Raw genomic sequence first — 19300 nt, forward strand, 5'->3', positions numbered from 1 at the left:
CACTCACCCACCCACCACCACCACCCGCCACCACCACTCACCCGCCACTACCCACCACTACCCGCCATCCGCCACCCATCTGCCACCACCCACTACCACCACTACCATCACTCACTCGCTACCACCCGCCACCGTCACCCACCCACCCACCACCACCACCAGCTACCCACCACTCACCGTCACCACTTTCTACCACCGTCTTCCGCCGTAACTTGCCATTTCTCACTCTTTTTTATATTTTTAAAATTTTTTAAACATTTTGTCAATTATCAAACGCGTTTGTAATTTATGTTTTTTTAAAAATAAACAAAAAATAAACAAAAATTAATTTATAAAATTTTTATAAATATAAATTGAAAATCTAAACATTACCAAACACACTAATTCTATTTTTACTTTTTCAAATTTCAAAAACCTCGTTGACCTATGAAGTTTGAGAGAGAGAGAGAGAGGGCTGTGAGAGTTATGCCAAAGGAGTGTATACAGTGTATAAAAATATAATTAAATATAAAATTATTAGATTAAAATGTATTTTATTAAATTAGTTGCTACAAATTTGAGGGTTAAATATAATACAAGTCTGATTGATTTTGACTTTCAAATGAATTTTATAAAATTATTCAGACATAAATGTTCATGGTGTTTGTGTGTCGTAGGTTTTGTCATCAAGATAGGTAAAATCACACCATTCTCATTATCTCTCTTCTGCCTCTCCTTCTCACTTGTCTCGTGAAAAGATTCCATAGTAATAAAATATAAACCACTTTTATCACATTTTTTTATAACAGAACTTAAGTTAAACCCAATTTAAATTTTAAATTCAAATTTGTTTACCAAAAAAAAACCCAACATTTTAAAAAAAAAAAAGTGAGTTTTAAAAAAACAACATTTAAACTAGGGATGAGCATGGTTCGAATTGGAAGAAAACCAGGACTAATCCGTTATCTACTGTTCCTAAAAAATTAGAACCAATTCAATCCGTTTAAATAGTAGAACCAATCCGAACCAATTCGTTTAAACACGGATTGGATCGGTTTAGGACATGAATTCACATAATTAAATAACAAAAAAATATATATAACATTTAAAGCAAACAACATCCTTTGTGTGGGTCTATTTGTGTGTTACTGTTAAGTTATAACTGAACTACCATTCTGATGTTAGGAATTGATAAGATCATGCATAATTCTTTGGTGATGTATTTGTTTTCTACCAAATTAGGTAATATTGCTGATAAATCAGTTTGCTACTGAATAAGTTAGATGGCTCATCAATGGATGGTTTTAGTGTGATCAATGCTTTTGTCAATATAAAATACATATATACATAGTATATGGTTAAGTTATTGCAATATATTTTTATTTATTATTCTCAAGTTACTTCGGGAATGAGCCCAACTTTCAATCTTTATGGATGTACTTTAATTGGTAACATGCAGACTAAGTCTTCTACTTTTTGTCATACTTCCTTAACACAATGAATAACACTATAGCAGAAATCAAAGAAAAAACATACATTGTATATGGTATAAATATAGATTATTTCTAAACGATCCGAATCGGTTCCAATCTAGAACCATGAGGTTTAATCCGGAATTGATGCGTGGCCTACGAATTTTGAAATTTCTAATCCGAAACCGAGCCACAGATTCAAAAAATTAATCCAAACCTATCGAATTGGACTGGACTGGACTGGACTGGACCGGATAGGATTACGGATTTTACGGATTCCTTACTCAGCCCTAATTTAAACCCACCATTTTTTTCTTTTTTTTTTTAATGTCACATTTCTTAATAAATTTTTTTTAATGTTACATTTCTTAATAAACAACCTTATTTATTTATATTTTTCATAAACATTCTTTAACATAATCTTATTCACAATTCCATTTTTAAAATACTTCACTTATCTACATTTAAGCTTCTTTTGGCAATTCGGCTAAAAGTCACCTCCTTTTTTCTTTTTTTTTTCTTTTTTTTGACTTTTTAACTTTTTTTAACTCACATCACATCTCTACTTTTTTTTATACATTTTTTAAAAAAAATTCAAAAAATGACTTTTAATTCACTTCCCAAAACAATTATCACTCTATTTGTTTTCAGTTTTTAGAATTCACTTTTCAAAAAATTCTACTTTTTTATTTTTTATATTTTTTTGTTTTTGCTAAATTTTTTAATATTTTAAGCATTTTTTAAAAAAAATTTTAGATACATCTAACATAAATACAATTAGAAAGTATAATATTTGTGAAATTTTTTTTAAAAAAATCACTAAATACCAAAAATATAAAAATTCAGTATATATTTTTATGTATTTATTAATTTTTTAAAATATTTTTTCACATATAATTTACTATTTAGATACATCTAAAAACCTAAAAAAAATTGTTGAAATTTTTAAAAATATTCACTAAAAACAAAAAAAATACGAAAAATAAAAAACTCAATTTTCTAAAAACTGAATTCGGAAAATTGAAACCAAACACACTATATTATTTTCTCCCCCAAACATAAAATATTAGATATTATTGTCCTACTAGACTATTTGATAGTATTTTTTTTAAAAAAATTATTCTCTCTACCCTTTTTTTTTTTTTCAAAAACTATTTTTCCAATAAGATAGATGAACTGAAAAAATTGTCTAATCCTGTGTGATATTATTTATGTATGTATATATATATATATATAGATATATGTATGCATGGATGAATGTGTCCCAAAAAAAAAAAGTATATGTACATATATAAAATATATAAATATTTTTTTTGGTAGGGTGATGCGCCGAGTGATCAACGTAGGACAGAACCCATATGGGGTTGCCCATCAATTCCCCAGTTGACTCATTTACTATTATTATTATTATTATTAGTAGTAGTAGTAGTAGTATTATTTCTTAGAAAATGATTGGTGGCCCTAAAAAAATTGGCCCTAATACCCCTAATTTCCAGTTTTGGAAACTGTTCTCTTTTTTTCTTTCTTTTTTCCTTTTTTTTTTTTTTTTTTTTTACCTGAAATGGAAATTTCGGGCAATTCGGGGCACGGCTTTCGGGCCCTCAATCACCGCCCTTATTTCTTTTCGTATTTTTTCTGTCATTCTCCCCCACACCTCTCTCTCTCTCTAACTTCTAGAGAGAGCAGGTCCAGCTCTCCCTTTCTGGCGACAGTCTCTCTTTCTCCGGCAAGTCAATGTCTCTCTCTCTTTCTCTGGCGAGTCAATGTCTCTTTCCTCCTAATCTCTTTGTATTTTTTAATACAACAAATTTGTGAAATTTTTTATTCTATTTATGGAATCAGAAAACCAAATCCAATCTCTACAATTTTTTTAGTTTCTTTTTAATCTCATTTTTTCCACTCTTTAAAGCTTATAACAAATTGCAATAAAAACATAAATAAACACACAAAAATCAAAAGCTAAGAAATCAAAATCTGAGAAATCAAAGAATTGGTCTCACAATTCTCTCCATCTTCCACCACTCATTCTCTCTCTACCTATTATTTCTCCATCTTCTCCCACTCATTCTCTCTCTATCTATGAGATACATATTCCCTACTCTCTCTCATCTCTCCAGAAACTTGGTCTCTCTCTCTCTCTCTCATCCTCTCTTAGATCAAACAACAAACCCTTATCTCCTTTGTTCGATCTTTCTTTTGAATGGTGGCGGACAATCGCAGAATTGCTATGGCATAGTGACGACAATGATGAGCAGTGGTGGTGGTGATGAGCAACATTGGTGGCGATGATTGGAGAAAGTGGCATTGAGCGGTGGCGATGACTGGAGGAGGTGATGAGCAGCAACTTGGCTAAGTCACGAGAGAGTCGTTAGAAAGAGATGTATCGGTGGTGTGGTATAAGAAGTGAGGCTGAGAAACAAAAGAAAGAGAGATGGGGTTGTTTTGAAATTTGAAAATTAGGAAGTGAGGCTAAGAGACGAAGAGATGAGAGTTTATAGAGAGAGTGAGATGAGCGTGGTCTTTCTTCTTGGGGGTAGAGAGTGAATAAGCGTGTTTTAAAATTTGAAATCTAGGAAAGTGAAGTGAGACTTGAGAGAGAAAAGAGGAAGGATGGATGGCCGGGAAGTTGAAGTAGAGTGAAAGAGAAGAGTCTCATCTCCACCGTTTATCCCAAACAAAAGTGAATTATAACCATTCAAATGTCTTAGTAGGACAAATGTGTTTAGGACAAATTCAAAATCCGTCCTGCCGTATAATATATATATATATATATATATATGGATATTTTAGTCATTTTATATAAATTTATTCTTACGAAGAAAGTGTTTCAACGTCTAAATTTACAGGAAAAAAAAATTTTCAAATTAAATTTATGGCCTGAATGCCCAAAAAAAATCGAAAAAATAATTTTTTAGTGTTTATGTGCATACCTAGGTCTCGTTTAGAGAACATTTTATTTTAATAATTTTTTAATTTTTTAGTTAAAATATGAGGTAAAAAAATTAGTATATTTAGAATAATTTTTTGATTTTTTATGAAAAAAATATAAAAAAAGTACAGAGAAAAAAATGTCTTTAATTTTTTTGATATAAGTTGTTAATTTTTTTAATAATTTTTTAATTTTTATACTAAAATAGTGAGTATCTTAAAAAGGGCTTTGTAAGCCGTACCCGTTACCGGTGGCCCATGGTTTTTTACATGCTGATATCGTTTGTCGGGGAGACTGCGCGATTAGAAGCCCATATAATCTTACGTAGCTATCAATTTAAGCCCATTAATTGTGAACCCCAGCCTAAATTTTTGAAAGGTCCTGATTGATCATCTTCCTTCCTTGCTTTGCATTAAACATTAACACTCCGTTTGGATGGAAGGATTTTATGAAAAAAGGAAAAATATATATATATATTTATCATCATTTGTTTGAATGATTAATAAGGTAAGTAATGATAAAAAAATAATAATAATAAAAAAATGAAAAAGAGAAATGGTGAGAAAGATAAATTACTCCAACATAATTTTTATTTTTTTACTAAAAGTGATGAGATTTTGTGAGAAACCAAAATTACCCATTATAAAAAATTATAATACCTAAACTACTCCTATAAAGAAAAACTTAAATAAAGTGAAAAACTCTTTGAACTGATCATATATGTATATATATTTTTTAATTCAAAATAAACAAGTTAGTGCACATACAAATTTATTTTCCATTCTATGTTGAATCATGATTGTAGTTCAGGTAGTATTTTACGTTTAAGTAAAATTATAATTAGCAATTATTCTTATTAAAATATATATATATATATATATATAATTGTAAACCACACATTAATATAAAATAAGAAATAAATTATTCTTACCTTAATTGTTCAATTTTGAATTAAAAAAATAAAAAATAAAAATATTCACGTCAAAGACAGTAAGTGAAATGTCATACATCATTAGAACATTTTGGAACACCATAAATGACTAGGTCTTTGTTCCCTCTAGTAAGTAGTAGCCATCCAAGCATACCTGCTGGAAAAATAAAAAATAAAAAATATAAAATATGCCAATTACATCGTTTGCTTAAGTTGAATGGATATTACCGGATTAATTTAGTTTTTAAAAATAATTTAGATATCAGGAGCCAAACTATCGAAATATCACTTGTGACGAGTCATGAGCTCATAAAAAGACTTGCAAGCAACCCCTGCCCATAAGAAAAACAAATATGAATTATATTTGACATTTTCTAATCATCAAATTATATTTAAGCAGGTAGAGGGAGTTGTATGTGTTGTTGCAAGAATTGGATGCTCTCAAGTTGTTGGTTATCTAATAAGAGAAATGCTTGGAGATGTTGGATTCATTTGGGACCAACATCGGCGATGTGAGCCGTTTACATTTGAAGATTCGTTCAATAGAATATTTATGTAAAAAATTAAAATAATTGAATATTGGTAACTATATGTTTGAATCATATTTGTTTTATAAAAAAAAAATAATAATTATAATTTTAAGAATAATCATCCATTTTTTATAATACAAATGTGATTCAAATATATAGGTACCTACATCCTATCATGTTAATTTTTTTGCATGAATATTCTAATCAACTAGTCCTAAAAAGTGAGCAGTTTGCATCACCGATATCGGCTCCAAAATAGATTCTTCAAGCCCAAACGCTCTCTCAAGTTGAGATGACCAACTTGAAATAATCCAAACCCAATCAAATATTATTGTATCTAATCTGTCAACTTTATTGGGTTATGCTAGGGATCCTAAGTAATCTACTAAATTTTTTATCAAACCTCTCACATGGGTGTGGGACCCACACACATTTGGATTTGTGTGGATCCCACACCTATGTGAGAAGTTTGACAGAAAATGTAACGCCCCCAAAAAATAATATAATAATAATAATAATAAATTTCCAATAAACATGTCTGATCCAAATCTCCAACATTTGCATATATATAATCAAGAGAGATTTTAAAAAGTTTTCATATGCGAATATACATTCATCAACCTTAGTACATGAATCTATAGCATGTAAAATAATCAGTCAAAAGTAAACAAATGCCCTCATGGGCTACAAAGTCCAAGACTTAAGGCCGGTTACACAAAATGGTTGCTCGAAACCATACAAATATAGTCTTTGGCTTGCAAAAATACAATTACTATAAAACAAGAGTCTTGTGCTTTCAACATACATATCCACGCCCTTAGTTTGGCGGAATCACCACATCTTTTTCTGCACTAAAATCTCATAGGATAAGCACAAAACCCAATAAGAAATTTTTAACAAAGTATATACATTTTATATAAGTCTCATGAAATGGAATACACATGTTATGCCATGCCTTTCAAAAAGAAAGTAGCATCTTCATCTTTTGAAAAAAACCACCATGCACAATGAAATATTAAAATTTCAACAAAATTCTACAATTTTAAATCAAGTTAAAAGGAGCAGTAAATACGATTTAGGTAATCCCTAAGTTCGTGTCTGTAACTAGGCATAACGAACACTACCAAAACCCCCACTTTACCGGTAGCTAACCGGAAGGCACTACCTCCTCCGCGCGTGTTTTCGGTCTTTCACCTTGGACACTCAGGCCAATTTAATCAATTCCATCTATACCCCCTATCCGGACTTACCAAAATATTTACCCCATAAACAAATCCATGAGAGCCACACAAACATTCTTTTCTCAAGGCAAAGGTTTCAAATCTCAATTAAAAATTTGTAACAACCAAATGAATCAAAATGCCAATGCAACAATTGTCTATGCAATATAATGTTCTTCCATTTTTAATTCTTCCACACAACTTTTCCATTGTGATCACAATCCCCATTTCTCTTTCCAATGCAATTTCACAAGATAACCATATATTCATTTAAATCCATCAAGACTAGCAACATTTCCACACTTCATGTATTCTCAACAAATTAGTCATTTCATGACTATATCACATTTTCAACAACAAACTTCCAATCAACTAATTCTCTTATACCATGAAATTCCTCATTTCAACATTTATCATAATATTGATCAAATATCAATTTCATAACATCACCACATTTCCTCAAAAAAATTCCCAAATTTTTAAGGTTTCCATAAATAAGATTTCCTCTTTATTTTGAAAGCAATTATTTCAAGATAACACTTCTCCATAACAATATGGCTCAAAATCTCAAGGGTTTCTATAAAACATTTTGGAAACCCACATTTAAAATCATCCACAACTCCTGAGTCAAAAATCAAGTTCAACACAACAAGGAGAAGTTCCAACAACAACATAACTAGTAAAAATATATATATAAATATACATATATGACTCAAAGAAAATCCCTACCTCAAGTTCTTGTAGGAAAAAGAGAAGAAAACCCCAAAATCAAAGGTGTCGAAACGCGATCTCCACCGCACACAACATAACCCTCGACGAGTTCTCCAATTTTGATGAAGGAACTAGGGTCAAAATGTTAATGGATTTGGAGAAATCAAGGAATTTGTGAGGTATATATACAAAAAGTAGAGAAATGGGTTTTTAGAGAGAGAGAGAGATATATACAAAAAGTGATATACACTCGGTCCAAAAAGAAGGAAAAAGTAGATTTTGCTTTATCCTGCACGTGTGGCACCCCCATTTGCATGTGTGGCTCTCATCTCCGCACGTGCGGCACTCTCTCCTACACCTCCTCTCCACACGTGCAGCCTCACCTCTAGTACATGCGACCCCCTCTCCGCACGTGTAGCGCAAGCCCCCGCACGTGCGGTTCTGCCACCTAGCCATAAAATTTTCCAGCTCGACCTGTGACACCCCAAATCTAACCTCGCACCTTCTGAAACAAGTGAAACTCGGAATTGAAACAAATAAGAATGAGAATCTTGAAAAAAGTTTTCAAAAACAACGAACCCAACGGTCGACAAGACCTCACATTAAAACCCAACACTCCAATAAGAGTAAACTCAACATAACTCAAAGAGGACGAGGTGAATTATGAATCCGGTCATCACAGAAAATTTGATAAATTATTTGGGGTCTATAGCATTTTCCAACTTTATTATAAGAAACCTCAATAACGTATCCTTGAAGTTAATCATAAATCAATTGCACTTAATGCCATATTTAATTTACCATTCTACCTATATCATATTATTCAAAAGTGTCTAACTGAACTAGATCGATTAATTGTTGAAAATATATTGAGTTTACATTTAATTTTGGAGTTGAAGTTGCTCTACAATTTTTTGAATTTTCTCTCCTAACTTGCTCTTTTAAAATCTAATCTAGGTTGAAAATTCTAGACTACAGAAAAGTTTAAAAAAAATTGTCAAATTTTAAAAAATTCACCAATGATAAAAAAGATACGAAAAAAATTGCAACTTTTTTATTTTTCCCAAATAGAATAGATAATAACAAATGAATAAACTATGGTATATTAATTATATTTTCCAATGCCATGTTGAATTTGTCTAATAATTGATGACACATGCATTATTGCAACTCATCATTATAAGGTTGGTTTCTAGTGAAAGTTGTCCAAATGAATACCAACGATGGGGATGGTATCTATTTGAATCTTCTTCAGGTCCTTTTATCGTTTTTAATTGTTATGTAGAATCTGGAAAATAAAAAAGAAATAAAAACTTTACACACCTCTTTCTTTAGAACTTATTGTAATAACTGATTTCTGCTAAGTGAAAGATTAAAAAAATGAACAGTGATTGACCAAACAAGTCCTTAAAAATAAGGAATTTGAATTCTCGTGAGTTTCTTAGAGACCGCCGATTTGGATTAATTATTTAACGGTATTATAGCATTACGTAAAATTGTCTAGTACAAAATTTTAAAAACAAGACATATTGATTCACTTTTGGTAAATAATTAAAAGAAAATGATAACTCATTTAGTATGTATTGTAATTTTTCAATAATCGAAAGTATTTTGTAAATAATCTCAGATCTATAAGTATCTAATAATTTTTTCATATTGATTGATTGAATCAAGTACAAATAATTAAATTTTTTTCCAACGAAAAGTACAAAATTAATTTAATACTTGCGTCACATGAACAATGTCGACATCGGAAGTAGACAAGTGCCAAATGCTACTAGGGACCAACTAATTTGGTTCAACTTATGAAGGGGCTTGGGAAAAAGAAAAAAAAAAAGAAAGATAAATTAAACTATAACTTTTAACGTTTGAAAAAAAAAATAATAATTTATATATATTACAATATATCTTAGTAAAATAAAGTATAATAAATTTTAAAAAATACAAACATAATAGTATTAAATAAACTCTTAAAATGGAATAATTAGACTTTAAACAAATATATATACATATATATATATATATATATAAAATAAAAAATAAAAAAGCTCCCACAAGTTGAGAAGTCCAACTTGACCTCCTAGTGAGATGTTTATTAGGCTATAGAATTTATTTTACGTGGTTAGATTTTTTGTGTTTGAATGTTGAAATATTCTCGACAAGATGATGACTTATTAAACGTTTAAAAGAAGGATTTAGATTTAGATGCTAATTCATTTTATAAAAATTATTAATAATTACTACAATATATGACAAAACCATGATTGTCAACTACATAAAATTATCTAATAAATGAGTCTTATCCATTCAATATCAATCAAATTAGCTAATTTTTAAAAAAATAAAATTAATCAAAAAATAGAAAGCTCACCAAAATGGGCAAACATAGATTTCCATTAGCACAAGCAACTCACGTTGCTGACAGCTTAATAATTTATTACAAAGGATTTTAATATCAATCCCTCCAACCATAATCATCTTTTAATTTGACTTTTATGTTTTTTCCACATCAATTATTGTTCTCCTAAAGATTCCACGATTAGATGGAGACAATCCCCTTCTCCTTATTGTCTTCAGTAATGCTACCTATCAGAGATTCAGATCCAAAAACGTAAACAAATATAATTTAGATTCATTTCAAGTGCGAAATGTTGAATCTGAACTATATTAATTTATTTTATTTTTGAATATTTTTGTATGTCTGAGTGACTGTTTATTCTTTGTCCAATCAAGGCATGGCATGGTTGGTGAAGTCAATAAGTCCATTCATGAGGGAGACCTATCTCCTGATGGTTCGCCACTCCCTTTTGCTCTGAGTGCAAGTCACTCCTTTCTAACCTCTCAACATCTGCACAACAATAATTAGATTAAACGCTAGTTTCAATAGATTCTTCTGCCCAGATTCTCTCTATTCTTTTATGTACTGAATTATTTTTTTACCATAAAATAATTTTTTTTTTTTACTTGATCATGGGATGGTGAAGGACTTTGGAATAGGGTTATAGGCCGGTTTGGTAAGACTTATTTTTACTTTATTTCAGTTTTTAGTTTAATTTAAATTATTTTGATGTGTTTGGTTCAGTTTAACAATACAACTTATAACTTTTTGTAAGTTAAAAATCGACTTATTCTTTGAGTGAGGGAGAAGAAGCTTAATTTATAAATCAAAAATCAGCTTATGTTCACAGTTATAAGCTATAAGCTGTAAGCTGTTAAACTATAAGTTATAATCACTTTCTCGCAGCTCTACCAAACGGGACCATAAACAAGTGGTAAGTAATATATTATTTAAGTTTAATTTAAAATTTTAATAAATTTTAAAATATGTTTTTTTTTAACAAGAATTTTAAAATATGTTTAAATTTAACTCGTTTGAGAATATGTTATTTTAATAATTTTTTTATTTTTTAATTTTATAAAAAAAATATACAAAAAAAATGATATGATAATTTATAATAATTTTTTAACTAATACTGAAAATTGCCGAATAAGACCTTATTTACCTTGTAAGTCAAAGCTACTTGAAATTTTAATGTGTGTTTTTTAACAGAGACTGGGAGAATGAAAAAGTCAACACTTGAATAAAAAGAATTAGAATGTATAAATATGAGATAAAATATTTGTAATTATATATGAAAATATTTTATTTGCTAAAATATAGTTACGAATATTACGTCTTACATCTATGTTTTTCATTTTGTGTAATTTTTTCTATAAAAAAAGAAATTTGTAAGAGCAAATACCGTGTTGAACTGGGGGACTATTAAAGCCTACACAAGTATTCAATTGTGACCCACTACGCTGAGTTTTCATTTCTTTGAAGTGGAGTTGGAGGGCTAGCATTACTCTTGCAGGAATAAGAACCGTCGAACAACCTGATCAAACCACACAACATAATTTGATTGATCAAATATCAAGAAAGAAGTTTTTATCGTATAACAATGTTAATGTGATTATTTATATATATATATATATATATATATCATATTTTTTGTGTTATTATTATATTAATTTAATAAATTTCATTATTCATTCTAGGGTTCGTTTGGCAAGAAGAGTTTGGGGCTTTTTTGGCTATTTTAACCACAAAAAACAAAATAGGCTATTTTAGCCACAAAAAATAAAACATTACATCCAATCCATAATCATTACACTATTCTCTCACAAAAAAAGTCAAAAAAGTTAAAAAGCCAAAAAGTCCTTCCCAAACCAAGCTTTTTAGCCCAGGCTAAAATAGTTAAAAAAGTCAAAAAGTCAAAAAGCCAACCCACTTCCCAAACGGAGACTTAATCTATCAAGGAAACATGAAATTAAAATAAAACCTAATGCACATTTATGAGTGGTGTTATTAGCCCCCAATCTATTATTTTGAACCCTCCATTTATTTCAACCTTCACTTATAAGTTTTGAAATTCTTAAAATTTATTTTCTCTTCTCAAATAATATTAAAATTATCCTTGTGAAAACATTTTACCAATTCAATTGAATGCACACTCCCTACACTAAAAAAAAAAAACCTCTCTTTCAAAAACCCTAACCAAACCCACGAAGAAGAAGAGTCAAGTGTGATTACTATCTCTGCTCTCTTTCTCTCTCTCTCTCTCTGCCGCTTCATTCTTTTCTTCGGTGATTAATGTTCGGTTACTAGTTCCCGAACAAATAATAAATGTTCAGTTACTGGTTTTCGAACAAATAAATAATGTCCGGGCCTGTGTTTTTAAATTTCGGTCATATGTTCGGGAGTTCAATCCCGAAAAAATGACGAACAGATTTTATTATTTTTATCATTTTTTTTAAGAAACTTACTCTTATAAGATCAATCTCCTCTGAACTAAGAACACAATAAAAGCTATGAATTTCTTTTGAACTTTTATTGTTATACTCCTCTCGTCTCATGAAATTGTGGTTGTCGAAAAAAATTTCACTCATTATGATTGCCAAAGAAGTGTGAATAATCAAATGGTTGCTACCGTTATCATCGGAATATTACCGCCAAAGAGTTTTCAAGGTTTTGAGGTGAGTAAGTTTTGAAGGTGAGATTTGGGAAAGATAGATGGGTGGTGATAGAGGTGAGTGCTCTCATAAATTTTAATTCATTATGTAATAGTGTGTTGATTTAATTGTGAGATGAGGTGTCTCAAAATTAATGATATCATTTTTAATAATTTTATTTGAGATTATTATTATAATAAAAATAAATAAAAATTAAGAGGTCCAAAATAATTTATGAATAACTAATAACAACACTAGTAATTATTGTAACATATAATTCTTTATGAGCATTAGACTATTTTGTTCAGTTTTGTTTTTGTTGCTTTCTATTTATGAAACATTAAAGTGGGCCCGGAGAGGAAGATTCCAGCTTTGTTTTCTTTATTTTGACGTAAGATTCTTGGTTGGACTTATTTGATTGGCCAATAGTTACCAAACATAAACAGCTGAATATTCTACAGTGAAAAATATCAACAAACATAATGATAATGATCTCATATTATTTCATACAAAAGTAGGTAAACAAAATTATGTGTAAAATTACTTTTCAATAAAATCATAATTAAGTGCTAAATAAACATAATTATTATGAAATGACGTAAAAAAAAATAAAAAGATAATTTGATCAAAATAAAATAAAAAATCAATAAACTGGTGTATAAGGCCACTTCTCAAAAAAAGATCTAAGTGTAAATAATGAAACTCAAATAAGTAATGCGGTAATAAATAAGTTTTTATATGAAATTTTGGATATAAAATAATATAATTTTCATGATTCAAATTTTTAAAAATGTCAGTACCATATTATTTCAAATAAAATTTTTGAGGCAAAAATTTTATTTATTTGCCATTTCTCAATTATAAACCGTCGTTTGGCATGCTGGGTTAGGAAGTTAAAAGGCTAAAATAGTTATAAAAAAATAAAATAAATTAAAAAATTAATAAGATAAAATGTCACATCCAAATCACAATTATATCACTTTTTTCTCTCACAAAAGTAAAAAAAAAATTCAAAAAATCTAACCCAAACAAAACTTTTTAGCCTACACTATAGTAAAAAAATCATAAAATCAACTCACCTCCCAGACCAAGCCTAAATAGGGTGATAAGTTGCAAATTCTAGTAGATCACAATATTGTTTAAAAACCCAAACCAGGATCGGATCGGCCAGTCGAACCGGTTGGACTAGGAATCGGGTTTTGTTTCGGTCCGAAAAATCCTCTAGACCCAAATTAAGGGCAAAACAGGTGTAAAATTGAAAAACTGGTTGACCTGGTGGTCAAACCACCAAAATCAGCGACCTAAACCAAGTTTTGAGACCCGATCAGTTCTGTTATATATACTTCTTTTTTTTAAAAAAAAAATTTGTCTTTAACTTTTTGTCTCTTTTTTTTTTATTTCTTTCTTTCTTTCTTATATATATATATATTTTTTTAAAATTTTGACTAAAAATTCTTACTTCATGAATCTCCTCTCATAAGAAGGAGTTTCATTGGAAGCTTGAGGAGATTATAAAAGTCTATTGCTATTTATAAGAAAAGATTTTTCAAAGAGAACCTACAAAATTCTATGTGGGATTCAATCAAATTATTTGAATCATATTGATTGGATGGAGAGTTGAAAATTTCATTTCCCTCCAAAATTAAATCTAGCATTCAATTATCAATTATGACTTTATTAAATATTATTAATAAATGCTATGCAACAATTTTTATTTTTATTTGAGTATTTATATATGTTTTTATTTATTTATAATTTATAATTATATTTTTTTAATTATATAATATTAATTATGATGTCACGGTTCGAACGCTTTGACCCGACGGTTGAACTGGTGACCCGTCCACCCGATCTCTTTTCCGGTTCGCTAACGGGTCCAATTTTTAAAACATTAGATCACACATCATCATTTTTTAATATATAAATAGAAAAATCATATAAAAATTGTGACAGATTTCGAGTCAAAAGACTTGTCTAAATTACTTATTTAGAAAGAGAATTGGGCTGAAATAATTTACTAAAAAATAAAATAGTCTAAAACAAATATTAAGACAAAATGTTATATCCAACGCATAATCATTTTATCTTTTCTTTTACAATTTTCAAATCAACTACAAAAAAAAATTTCAACCAACTTTTCAAACATAACTTTTTTAGTTAGGCTAAGATAACAAAAAAGTCAAATAGCCATTTAAAATAGTCAACTACCAAACAAAGCCATTATTTCAAATAATCAAAATTTTCTGGTGTGCATTTTTCTTCTATGAAAATTTTATTTGAAAATAATTTTTCACCATTGAAACCAAAAATAATTTTGGTGTGAGTAATTAATTACATAATGACTTTGAATTAGAAAAACAACCAGAACAACAACAACAACAACAACAAACAACAACGTTAACGACTCTTGCTAACTCAGTGAAATCATTATTAAAAAATGTGAAAACTTTTACCTTTTTTTTTCTTAGAACAAACAACCAACTTTCATTTTTTTCCTTCATAAAAAATCTAAAAACATTTGAGCACAGACATTAAAATTAGGAAAAATAACAAATTAGTTTTTATTTTAAAAAATAATTACAAATTCATGATAAACTTTATACACTTTAATAATTAAAATTATAATTTTTGTTTATTAATTTAATAATTATTTTATAAAAGTACCACTGATTTATAAATCCCCCTTAAAATTAATAAAGTTTCCCACCTATTACCAATATAAACCAAGTATATGAGAAAAAAAAAATTATTATAAAAAAATATTTTTTAATCAAAGTATAACATTATTCAAATTTTATATTAAACTGAAAAACACAATTATTTGTTGATATGTATTAATTAAATAAATTTGATTTTTTTCACTTTTGATGAATCCACCATTAAAATGACGTGATTTAAGTAAAAAATAAATTAAAGAAAAAAGGTTTATATACTATAATAATGATACATATATAGTGATATTATTAATTAATAATAAATAATTAATGATAAATATTACATGATTAAGGTCCTGTTTGAGAATATGTTATTTTAGTTGATTGTTAACTATTTTAATCTGATTAAAAAAGTTATGTTTAAAATGATAATTGAATTTTTTTTAATAGTTGATTTGATAATTATGAAAAAAAATAAAATAATAATATTTTAAATATAATATTTTATTTTATTTATTATTTTATTTTATTTTATTTTTATTGATTATTTTAGTCCAAATCACACTTCCAAACCCCCCCTCCCAAAATTAATGAGAGAGAGAGTAGAAAGAAGAGGAAAAAAAAGACCATCTAATTTATTTTATTATTTTTATTTAACTGACGATGATAAAATTACCGGCAAATTTATCCCAACCGTAAATAAATACCTGATTTCTTCTTGCTGACAGTGACGTCCAATGGGTTGCCGGTTCCACGTGGAAGGAACACGCCCGTACCCGAAGACCCACTTCTTGAACCGGGCCCGCCAAGGAAAACTGCTCTCATGCCCGAACCCGAACCAACTTGCCGCCGACGCTGCTGCAGCGGTGGAGCCGCCGTAGCCGCCGGTGATCCAAAGCCACCACCACCACCGCCTTCAGCATCAGTTCTTCTTCCTCTGCTTTGCATGTGGTGCGGTTTTTGATGATGAACTTGTTGCTTTTGCTCAAGTTGGTGAGTCAACTCGGTCCTCTTCACTCGTCTTCCCCAACTTGCAATCGACGGTTGATTCTCCAACTTATACAACTACAAACAAAATTCAAATCCCTCAAAAAGCTAAGTAATTCATAGTATCAAAATCAAAAAACAAAAAAACGAAAACGAAAAAACAAAAGAGTAGAGATTGTTAATCTTACATGAACAGGTCGTGTTTGATCATCACAAAAAGCAGGGATCGATGTGGGTTTATTGAGTTTGGGTGTGCTATGAATTCTCTCACCATGTTGGTCTTTGGAGCCCAATCTTTCATCGTCTTCTTCAAGCATGTAATCAGCCATCTGGCGAGTCAACTCAGCAATGAAATCGCTGTTGTTGTCATCGTCGCTGCTCTCTGTTTCGGTGGAGCAGAGGTCCGACCCGAATGGTGAGCTCAAACCGGAGGAAGAGGAGCCAAAAGGTGAACCGGTCTGGGTGGTACGCCGGTCCTCCGAGAGAATATCATCGTCGTTGAGAAGCTTTGAAAGAAGCAACCTCTGTCTCCCATGGAACTCAACAGCCATAACTACCAACTTCCCAACTGATGAAAAGAAGAGGTTATCTACATAAGGTTGAGGAAAACACAGGTGGCCAGTTTTTTTTTTTTTTTGTGTCCCAATCTCGTTGAAGAAGACAAATAATTCTAATGCTTAAAAGGAGTAGGGGGGAGAGAGAGAGAGTCGTATACATATATATATATATATTTTTTTTTTTGATTCAAAGAGTCGTATACATATGGTTGGAAAAACAAAACAAAAATATTTGGGACATCAAAGTTGGGGATTTTTATGGCATTTAAAATGATGTGAATTAATTATTGATTTTTTTTATTTTTTTTTTGGATCAATTATTATTGAGTGGGGATTTTGAAGGTTGTGTTTTTTGGTGTAAGGATCCTCTGTTCCTAAATAATCTTGTCATCTATCCCAATTCACTTATAACCATTAGATATGTCTTGAGATTTTTACATCTTGATATTCTCATATGATCCAATGACAATAAGTGAATTGAGACAAGAAGATAGGGTTATTTGAGGACAAAAGGATCCTTGCACCGTGTTTTGGGGGGTTTGTAGCATTGTTGATAATCAAATATAAAGACTATTAATATATAGACTCCAAAAAATACAACCTCACTCACTTATGATTGGTTTAGGAAGGAAAGAAAAAAAATAAAAAACAAAAACACATTATTGATTCACATCATTTTGGGAGTTATGAGGATCCCCAACTTTGGGGTCCCAAGTATTTTTGTTTGATTATGGCCATAAGTTTGGATAAATTACATTTAGCACCCGTACAATTTGTATCAAATCACACTTTAATTTCTACACATGAAATCGTGACAATCAATCTCTATTTTTTTTGGTCAAATCTCACTTTGGTCTTTACACATGAAATCTTGATAGTTAATTATCTGCACTTATGAAATCATGATAATCAACTGCTTACACTTCTAGTCAAGTGTCGATGTTTCCCTTTTGTTACTCCATCGTATAAGTCTTTAACAGAAATCAGTAATGTGATAAGCATATGACTACAAAATAAGAGTAAAAGAAGAAAATCAAACAAATTTTCCATCTATACATATTTCATTCCAAAATTTATATCAAATTTTGATTGTATTAAGCTAAAACAAAATGTAAATTGTGAATGATTAAGGAGATGAATTAGGGTTTTGCAAAAATTAGAATAGTGAAATTATGTTTTCCAAAGTAATAAAATCTTCGATTTCTCTACTATATTTTTTTATTTCAAAAGCTTTATTTTCTTACCTATTCATTCTAATTTTCAGTATATGAACACACATACACACATATATATTATATAAATCTCACATACTTATTACATAAAATAAAGTGTATATTGATGAAAAATAAGAACGATTTTTTTCTCTTGTCCTTATTTCTGTTAAAAACTTAAATAATAGAGTAATAAAAGTGACAAGTTAACATTTGATAAAAAAATGTTATAGAAATTAAAGTGGGATTTGATAAAAAAAAAAAATAAAAGAAATTAACTGTTACAATTTTATGTATAAAAATCAAAATGAAATTCCGTACAAAATGTAGTGGGTGCAAATTGTAATTTAAAACCCCCCCCCCCAATAAGGTATTAAGGTCGGTGCCGTGAAAGTAAAATTTTCGGATAGCCAATACTGTCCTACCACGTCACAAAATACCAAAAGTAAAGTGGGCTATCATGCTAGTTCAAAAAACAAAAGAAAAAAAAAGTGGGCTATCATACTGAATTTGTTTTTCGACGGTAAAGAATATTATTTTGATTATTGTAATTTTATTTAGTTTGATTTTAATTTTAAAAAATATTTTAATAATTAAATTTAATATTAGTGTGTATAAAATGTCTAAAATATTAATTTTTTATTAGTTTTACTTAATATAAATAGATAAATGATTTAAATTAAAAATAAATCTAAATTTTAAAATTTAAATTAATAAAATAAAAAAATTATTCTATTATAAAAATTAAATTTTGAAATTATTCTGTGTGTTTAGTTTCAATTTTTTGAAAATTGAATTTTTCATTTTTCATATTTTTTTTAGTGAATATTTTTAAAATTTTAAGCAATTTTTTTTTTATTTTTTGAGATGTACCTTACTTAGATGTCTCTTACTTAAACATATCTAATAGTAAAATATTTGCGAAAAAATAGTTTAAAAAATTAATAAATACACAAAAATATAAAAATATATATATTGATTTTTTTTTTGTACTTTTGGTATTTAGTGAATTTTTTAAAACAAATTCATAAATATTATACTTTTAAGTGTATTTATATTATGTGCGTTTAAAAATTAAAAAAGAAATACTTAAAATATTAAAAAAAATTAGTAAAAATAAAAAAATA

The 19300-nt window shown here is 29.0% G+C and overlaps 1 protein-coding gene and 1 long non-coding RNA gene across 4 annotated transcripts; both read right to left on the reverse strand.

The window, feature by feature from the left end:
* Positions 1 to 6380: 6380 nt before the first annotated feature.
* Positions 6381 to 8504, reverse strand: LOC145807525 (uncharacterized). Its single transcript, XR_014350665.1, has 2 exons — positions 7791 to 8504; positions 6381 to 6692 (listed from the first exon to the last, which is right to left on the reverse strand). It is a non-coding gene; the product is annotated as an uncharacterized LOC145807525 (long non-coding RNA).
* Positions 8505 to 10148: 1644 nt separating this feature from the next.
* On the reverse strand, positions 10149 to 17201 carry LOC114273994 (uncharacterized). Of its 3 annotated transcripts, none has more exons than XM_082905898.1 (4): positions 16594 to 17201; positions 16126 to 16483; positions 11516 to 11647; positions 10149 to 10620 (listed from the first exon to the last, which is right to left on the reverse strand). In XM_082905898.1, the coding sequence occupies exons 1-4, from the start codon at positions 16954 to 16956 to the stop codon at positions 10526 to 10528; spliced, it is 948 nt and encodes a 315-aa protein (XP_082762024.1). In that variant the 5' UTR covers positions 16957 to 17201; the 3' UTR covers positions 10149 to 10525. The 3 variants fall into 3 exon arrangements, with proteins under 3 accessions (XP_082762024.1, XP_082762025.1, XP_028071643.2); XM_082905899.1 differs by having other exon boundaries at positions 10149 to 10358; positions 16594 to 17163; XM_028215842.2 differs by lacking the exon at positions 11516 to 11647 and having other exon boundaries at positions 16594 to 17163.
* Between the last annotated feature and the right edge of the window lie 2099 nt (positions 17202 to 19300).

The sequence above is a fragment of the Camellia sinensis genome, chromosome 14 (genome assembly GCF_055761805.1).
Source record: "Camellia sinensis isolate YWXY chromosome 14, ASM5576180v1, whole genome shotgun sequence".
Taxonomy (NCBI): Eukaryota; Viridiplantae; Streptophyta; class Magnoliopsida; order Ericales; family Theaceae; genus Camellia; species Camellia sinensis.